At 37.0% G+C, this 8,633-nt stretch overlaps 1 protein-coding gene across 1 annotated transcript; it reads right to left on the reverse strand.

Moving 5' to 3' along the window:
* Nucleotides 1–1,058: 1,058 nt before the first annotated feature.
* LOC138356600 (procathepsin L-like) lies at nt 1,059–4,270 on the reverse strand. Its single transcript, XM_069312786.1, has 6 exons — nt 4,172–4,270; nt 3,464–3,616; nt 2,921–3,127; nt 2,482–2,673; nt 1,931–2,096; nt 1,059–1,447 (listed from the first exon to the last, which is right to left on the reverse strand). Exons 1-6 carry the CDS (start codon nt 4,268–4,270, stop codon nt 1,239–1,241), a joined length of 1,026 nt encoding a protein of 341 aa, XP_069168887.1. The 3' UTR covers nt 1,059–1,238.
* Between the last annotated feature and the right edge of the window lie 4,363 nt (nt 4,271–8,633).

Below are 8,633 nucleotides of genomic sequence, written 5' to 3' on the forward strand. Positions count from 1 at the left end.
CCCTGATGTTGCTAAGATTAACCTCCTTCAGCCAGCTCCATCGGCTCTAGTGCTTTAGGACACCAACAAGGTCACAAACACTAGCCCCCCAGCCAATGTACTGACAACCCAACATAACACATACGCAAACAAACATACACAAATATCAACCCATGGTGGACAGGCCACCGAACTTTCAAACCTCCTCTCTCTCTACACCCGCATCCTCTTCCTGAATTTCAACTCTCCATCCTTTCCAATCCCTATGGACATCAAAGCTAAAGGAGTCTCTTCTCTCACGCTCCAGGGGATGCGTCGCTAAGAAATGGTTTTGACTGTCTTTTATCAACAATGTGAAGGAGACCTTGGGTTTATTTGTGATTTAATTATATTCAGTCCTGGAGAATCATTTTTTATCCATTTTGGTTTTTAAAAATTATTGGATATAAATTTTACAGGGTTAGAGAATTAAGGTGACGTAGGAACATTTCAATAGTTAAGACCTCATTTCAGTACTTCGGGAGCCGGTCGGTCGAGCGGACAGCACGCTGGCCTTGTGATCCTGTGGTCCTGGGTTCGATCCCAGGCACCGGCGATAAACAATGGGCAGAGTTTCTTTCACCCTATGCCCCTGTTACCTAGCAGTAAAATAGGTACCTGGGTGTTAATCAGCTATCACGGGCTGCTTCCTGGGGGTGGGGACACTAAAGCCCCGAAATCATCTCAAGATAATTGTAACCATTTACAATAGCCATTTTGTATGGCTAACTATTGCAAATCAATGTTAGTAGTAATTGGTGTCCGAATTTCCGATAATTGATTTAGGAATTGGTTCATAATGATAAAAAATGTTTGGCTTATTTTTATTACGAAAGAATATAAAGTAATACATGACCTCAGAAAATTTCACTTCACCAACTGAGTCCTCTGAGTTAAATTACCTAATTTCCTAATTTACCTAATTTCTGCCTTCATGAGGCAAAAGTGATTCAATTTATTACATCTCTCAAATTAATCAGATGAAAAACAACAAAATTAGACAGCAGATAAAATGTCAGTTCTAAGTGGACACATAATTAATGCTGGAAGTTAGTAGTGAGCAGCAAGACTGGCACACTGGGTCTCCTCGAGTGTTACAACAACTCCTCGAGTGTTACAACTCCTCGAGTGTTGCAACAGTAATCATGCCACGCTGGGTCTCCACGATACAAGAGGGAAGGAGGCAGCAGTAACAATGCCACGCTGGTTCCCCCACGAGTTTATACAAGGGGGAAAGAGGCCTCAGTAGCAATGCCACACTGGTTACTACGGTTCCTCATCATCTTGATGTAGCCTTCATCACCCAGAGTTGTGCCCCAAGAGTTCTTCACCAGCCAGTAGTCAGTTCCGTCCTCCGTAGTGCCATAACCCACAACCAGAACACCGTGGCCAAGATTCGTTGAACTACATTCTGGCTCGTCATAAACACCTGTAATATATATATATTCATCCTTCAATAATACAATATTTAACAAATTATTTGTTCAGAAACTCATAATTCCTACAAAATAAATAAGATTCCGAATTTAAAGGCATTAAATTAAATGGAAGAATAAATACTGTGCTACAACGTGGGAATTGTCGATATGGTGAGTGAGACGCACCACCCCATTGATATGATTGTGTGTATACGTGGACATGACAGTGTGTGAACATGACACTTTCTGGTAGAAAACATGATGAATACTTAACGCACCATGAGAAAGAAAGTATGATATATATTCAAAGACTTTAGAAAACACAGCAGATCTAAGAAAGACCTGAGAATCGTTGAACAATAAAGGTCTCATACAATAAAAGCAATTTATATACACATGATGCACATTTCACGTTTATATGAGCATGCAGAAATATACTGATCACCTGCAGTAAAATGTGATCTATGTATACATTTACAATAAAAAAAACTTACCATGATGGTAAAACTGGATTGACCCGTGTGAGGCATCAATGGCAACAGATACTGGTCCAACTGTGGCAACAGCTTTCTTCAGTGCATCTTCACTTCCCTCGCGAATATGAACAAAGCCAGTCACTTTAGCACCAGATGCTTGTTGTTTATATTGACACTTTCCTTCCTAATAGAGTAAGGTTACAATATTATTATGTACAAAAATATGAAAAACACATATGTACATTATATATAAATGTGTAATATTTGCTTATATTATAGGCAAATATGTTATGCAAATGCTTATTATTATATCTGTTAAAAAGTTTAAAACCAGTTTTAAATATGTAAAATATAATTATCATTAAATGTGTATTTACCTTGATATATGGATAAAAATCTTCAGTGTCAATCACAAAAAAAAGCAAATATTACGAACTCTGTTGACCAAACCACACACAGACTGCAATATTTGCAGACTCCTCATCAGCTAATATTACAAACTACTCACTGTTTAAAAGTTCAAGACCACATCCCAGGTAAAATATAATTATCATGAAACGTGTATTTACCTTCTTCTTGTAAGGATAAGAATCTTCAGTGTCAATCCCACCATTGTCCTCAATGTACTTGAAGGCAGCTGTCATCAGTCCACCGTCACAGCCACCATTGCCGTACTTGGTGGAACAGTCAATCAAGTTCTGCTCAGAAAGGCTCACCAGCTTACCCGTCTGGCGGAAGTGTTGACCTTCCAGTGACCCGGTCTGTGGAGCACACAAACATTACTTTGAAAAACATCATCGAAACTTGTAAGTTCTTTATATGATCATTATTAATATATGAGAAAATGTTAATATTTGCTCATATATCAATATTTTTATATAATAATAATAAAACCATTACAAATGAACTTCCAAGATGTCATTAATGTTCTATATTAATAACTATAAATAGGAATCATTAGATTAAGAATTACATTACAAACAAAATAAGTTAGATGATAATACTCACAGCTGAGAAAGCCCAGCATGATCCACATTTTCCTTGGTCCTTTACTGGGGTGACTGCTCCCTTCTTTCTCCAGTCAACAGTCTTGGGAAGGATAACATCATCTTCCGGCTCAATGTATGTGGAACCATTGTACATGCTGTTTAATCTGTATCTTTCGGTGTGGTTCGTATGGAAACCTGCCATTGTTGACAAAAACTCCGTCTGAAGCTGCAAGAAATATTACATCACGTAAGTCACTGGGCAATAAGGGTTATTTAACAAATGAGTTTTGTTGTTCTGAGTGGAATCAGGATGCAGACAATACACAATGAGAAACCATTAACGTGATGCATCAACCAAAAAAATCAGTAGGAACCATGAAGAGAGGTTCGAATCCTCTGAAAACCAGATGATTCAGTTTAATCCCAGGTTGCAATGATTTTGACCATGTTCCGGTGCCTAGAGCGTGCCTGTGAGGATCCATCGCATTGGATAGGGTAGGATCTTCAATCCTACTGATTTTTTCATGCAAATGTTTACTCGTTAGAGGTTCATCCTACTTACCATGTCACCAAACTTGTTCATCCTGAGCCTGTATGACTTGTGTCCTGTTGCATACAGCTTATTGTGTGCAGCAATCTTGAGTCTATTTTCCATATAGATGTTCATGCGGAACGAGTCTTCAACATCAGTGGCGTATTTCTTGTCATGTTCAATCTAAAAAAATATTTTTTGATTATTACACTATTTCTTCTCCCAATCTCGGGAGGCAAGATAAATGATTTTAAGAATATATGAAGTTAAATATATGAAGATGTAATACAGTTGTTACAAGCACAATAATTTTTCAGATAAATACATCAGCAACGGCTTTTAATGACATAAACAATGACAAGAAGTTGGCAAGGAACGCTTTAGTTCACCACTAGTAGCATCCATCACACCTGACTTTACTGACTGCACTCAATAAATCTCTTCACCAACGTTGACACTGAAGTGACCAGTGTTACCAGCGAATTTGAAGTCAAAACAAATATAACTTCTTTATTTGCAAGAATAGTCTTTACATGAAACCTGTTATCATATTGTTGTGCAGTACGTTATCATATTATGTTATCATATTGTTGTGCAGTACGCTATCATATTGTTCGCTCATTAATTTTTAACCTAATGTAAAATGATGGCAACTGTTACACTATTATCCCCTAAAACATGTTAAAGCTTTCTTCTTAAAGAACTCTTAAAAATAATTAATGTTGGTAACGTTCTTACCTTAAATGTCTCCCACTCTTCCTGCACAACAGAAGAGTAAGGTACTGCAGATATTGCGGCAAGAGCGGCCACCAACACTGATGCTGCCAAGTACTTCATCTAGTGGGAAAGAAAAAATAAGTATCATAATAGTAACATTTCAATAATAATTAACATCACTTTAGTCTCATAACAGACTGATGCGACTGTAACACGTTGGAAATGAGAGATAAATTTTCAAAGACTTTCACAAGTGAATAGTAATTTTCACAAGTGAATAGTAATCTAGAACCAAAAATATTAATAATTTTTTTCAACAGAAGCACGTTTTCTAATTTTCGATTTTGTTTTGAATGCAATTTGATGTGAAACAATTGTAATTATTATAATAATTGCTATGATATAGACCATAAATCAGTATAATAATTTAAATGTGAGAACATAAATCCCATTAATGATATATCTGGGAACATGTTAATACTCAATCCTCCATTTACCTTGCCTGGAATTCTGGCCGACGTTGATTGAATGACTAACACTGCTGCTCGATAATGACAAACATATACACTTAGTGAGGACACGCAGGCGGGGCAGAGGTGAGATGGATCAGGGTCAAAGGTGAGCAACTGAAAAGTGGTGTTTCTCGCTCTTTGAAACCTTCGCAGAATTTATTGCTCTCGTGGCGTTAGTTTTGCTGCTGGACTTTGAATACGTTCTAATTTATCAATATATTTTTTCTCAATATGGAATGTAATATTCTTGTACAGGATGGTACAATATGTAGTGGGTATACTCTTTAGTTGTACGCTGTTAAATGGTTTACTAGTGACTGTAGTAGAGAATGGTTCACTAATGTATGGTACACTAGTGAATGTATAAGAGAATGGTTCACTAATGAATGGTACACTAGTGAATGGTACCCAAGTGAATGGTACCCAATTGTATGGTATACTGTAGAATAGTACAATAGTGAAAGGTACCCAAGTGAATGGTACCCAATTGAATGGTACACTGTAGAAGAGTACACTAGTGAATGTGCAGGGAATGATTTTCTCAGTTCCAACCAAGAAACAAAAAATAATAGCGGTAATAATAAAGGAAAAAAATATTGGTGGTACCCAGTGTAGGAAAAATAAAAGTGACACCCAGATAAAGAAAAATAATATATTAACACTAATATAAGTATATAATAGCGGTTCCCACTAATAAAAGTGTAACGTCTATTGTGGGAAAGTTACACAAATCGATAATTGCAAATACAACTCGTCTTCATCTATAAAAACATAAATTAATAAATGATTAGCAACATGGTTTTACTAATTACCGTTCATGTTTAAAAAATTTGCTATCATTTTATTCCAGCACAGTCGAGGCAGTTGATAGTGGTAAGTGGTTGATAGTAGTGATGTTGTGTACCTTAACTTTAGCAAAGTTTTTGATACAGTGCCACATGAAAGACTGATTAAAAAGATAGTGATTCATGGTGTTGGGGTGCTATATTAAGTTGGAATAGGGTATAGCTATACCAAAGGAAACAGAGAGTTTCCACTCACCAGAAAGGGAAAATGTTATAAGTGGAGTGCCTCAAGGATCTGTCCTGGGACCTCTGTTGTATATAATGTATATATAAATGATTTAGATTCAGGTTTGAGTAGCAACATTTGCAAATTTGCCGATGATACGAAAATCGGTAGGGAAATTAATTCGGAGGAGGACTCACTATCACTTCAAGTTGATCTAGATAGGGTTTTGAAATGGTCAAAGGATTGTCAAATGCAGTTTAATGCTGATAAATGTAAAGTTCTGAGGCTAGGTAATGATGATAGAGTTACAAGATACGAGCTAGATGGTGTTGAGATTGCGAAGTCGGATTGCGAAAGGGATCTGGGAGTTATGATTAGTAAGAATTTAAAACAAAAGGATCAATGCATGAATGTTCGTAATAAGGCGAATAGGTCACTGGGATTTATTAATCGAAGCGTTAGTAACAAGTCACCTGGTGTGGTTCTTAAGCTATATCTTAAGAACATAAGAACAAAGGCAACTGCAGAAGGCCTATTGGCCCATACGAGGCAGCTCCTATTTATAACCACCCAATCCCACTCACATACATGTCCAACCCATGCTTGAAACAATCGAGGGACCCCACCTCCACAATAAGAACAAAGGCAACTGCAGAAGGCCTATTGGCCCATACGAGGCAGCTCCTATTTATAACCACCCAATCCCACTCATATACTTGTCCAACCAGGGCTTGAAACAATCGAGGGACCCCACCTCCAGCACGTTACGCGGTAATTGGTTCCACAAATCAGCAACCCTGTTACTGAACCAGTATTTACCCAAGTCTTTCCTAAATCTAAACTTATCATATTTATACCCATTGTTTCGTGTTCTGTCTTGTGTTGATACTTTTAATACCCTATTATTATCCCCTTTGTTATGTCTATTCACCCACTTGTAAACCTCTGTCATGTCACCCCTAACTCTTCGCCTTTCCAGTGAATGCAACTTAAGCTTTGTTAATCTTTCTTCATATAATTAAACAATTAGAAAAACTAAAACCAAACAAATCCCCAGGGCCGGATGAAGTGTTTGCCAGAGTGCTTAAAGAATGCAAAGAGGAGCTTTCCGAGCCACTGTCTACCATATTTAATATATCAATAGAGTTAGGCAGAGTGCCAGAGTCATGGAAGGTAGCTAATGTGGCACCAATTTTTAAGAAAGGAGATAGATCACTTGCGTCACACTATCGGCCAATTAGCCTAACGTCCATTGTGGGAAAGTTACTTGAATCAATAATTGCAAATACAATTCGTCTCCATCTTGAAAAACATAAATTAATAAATGAGTCGCAACTTGGTTTTACAAATGGCCATGTTGCGACTCATGGACTTGACTCCATTTATACTAACTCTCTGTTTCCTTTGGTATAGCCATGCCCTAATCCAGCTTAATATAGCACCCCCAATACCATGAGCCTCTATCTTTTTAATCAGTCTTTCATGTGGCACTGTATCAAAAGCTTTGCTAAAGTCAAGGTACACAACATCACAATCCTTACCACTATCAACTGCCTCAACTATGCTAGAATAAAAAGATAACAAATTTGTTAAACATGAACGGCCATTTATAAAACCATGTTGCGACTCAATTATTAATTTATGTTTTTCAAGATGAAGACGAATTTTGTTTGCTATTATAGATTCGAGTAACTTTCCCACAATAGACGTTAGGCTAATTGGTCGATATTTAGACGCAAGTGATCTATCTCCTTTCTTAAAAACTGGTATCACATTAGCAACTTTCCAAAACTCTGGCACTCTGCCTGACTCTATTGATTTATTAAATATGGTTGACAATAGGTCACAAAGCATTCTTTGCAGTCTTTAACCACCCTGGTAAATACTTCATCCGGCCCTGTTGATTTGTTTGGTTTGAGTTTTACTATTTGTTTAAGAACATCCTCCCTGGTAACTGCTAAACTCGTCAACCTGTCCTCGTCCCCACCCACATAGACTTGTTCGGCTGAAGACATATTGTTAAGTTCCTCTTTAGTAAATACAGATACAAAATAGTTATTAAAAATACTACTCATCTCTTCATCACTATCTGTTATTTGACCAGTCTCAGTTTTTAATGGACCTATCCTTTCTCTAGTCTTAGTTCGATATAACTGAAAAAACCCTTTAGGATTTGTCTGTAATTGCCCTGCTATGCGAACTTCATAGTTTCTTTTTGCTTTCCTTATCTCCTTTTCAACATTTCAAACCAGTTGTACGAATTCCTGTTCAAAAGTGACCTCCCCATTTTTAATCCTTTTGTACTAAGCTCTCTTTTTACCTATAAGGTTCTTCAAATTCTTTGTTATCCACTTTGGGTCATTAGTATTCGATCTATTCAATTTGTATGGTATACTACGTTCCTGTGCTTTGTTTAGAATATTCTTAAATAAGTTATATATTGAATCCACATTGAAATCCCTATTTACGTCACCTATCGCTGGGTTCATGTCTCGCTCCAAGACCGGCCCCCACCTCATACCCAAGACTTTCCAATCAATTTGACCCCAAAAAATTCTTAGGCTATTAAAATCAGCTTTTCGAAAATCTGGCACTTTAACAGAATTTTCTCCTACAGGTCTATTCCATTTTATGCTAAATCTGATTTCTTTGTGATCACTGTTCCCTAGCTCACTCCCTATTTCGATGTCATTAATTTGTGTTTCCCTGTTAGTTAACACTAAATCTAAAATATTATTTTCCCGTGTTGGTTCCTTAATGTGTTGCGTAGAAAGCAATCGTCAATTAATTCTAGAAAATCTTCTGCTTCACTATTCCCTGTTTTGTTCAACCAGTTTATTCCACTAAAATTAAAGTCACCCATGACGTAAATACTGTTACATAAGAACATAAGAAGAACATAAGAACAAAGGTAACTGCAGAAGGCCTATTGGCCCATACGAGGCAGCTCCTATTCTATA

The sequence above is a fragment of the Procambarus clarkii genome, chromosome 73, assembly GCF_040958095.1.
Source record: "Procambarus clarkii isolate CNS0578487 chromosome 73, FALCON_Pclarkii_2.0, whole genome shotgun sequence".
In the NCBI taxonomy this organism is placed as follows: Eukaryota; Metazoa; Arthropoda; class Malacostraca; order Decapoda; family Cambaridae; genus Procambarus; species Procambarus clarkii.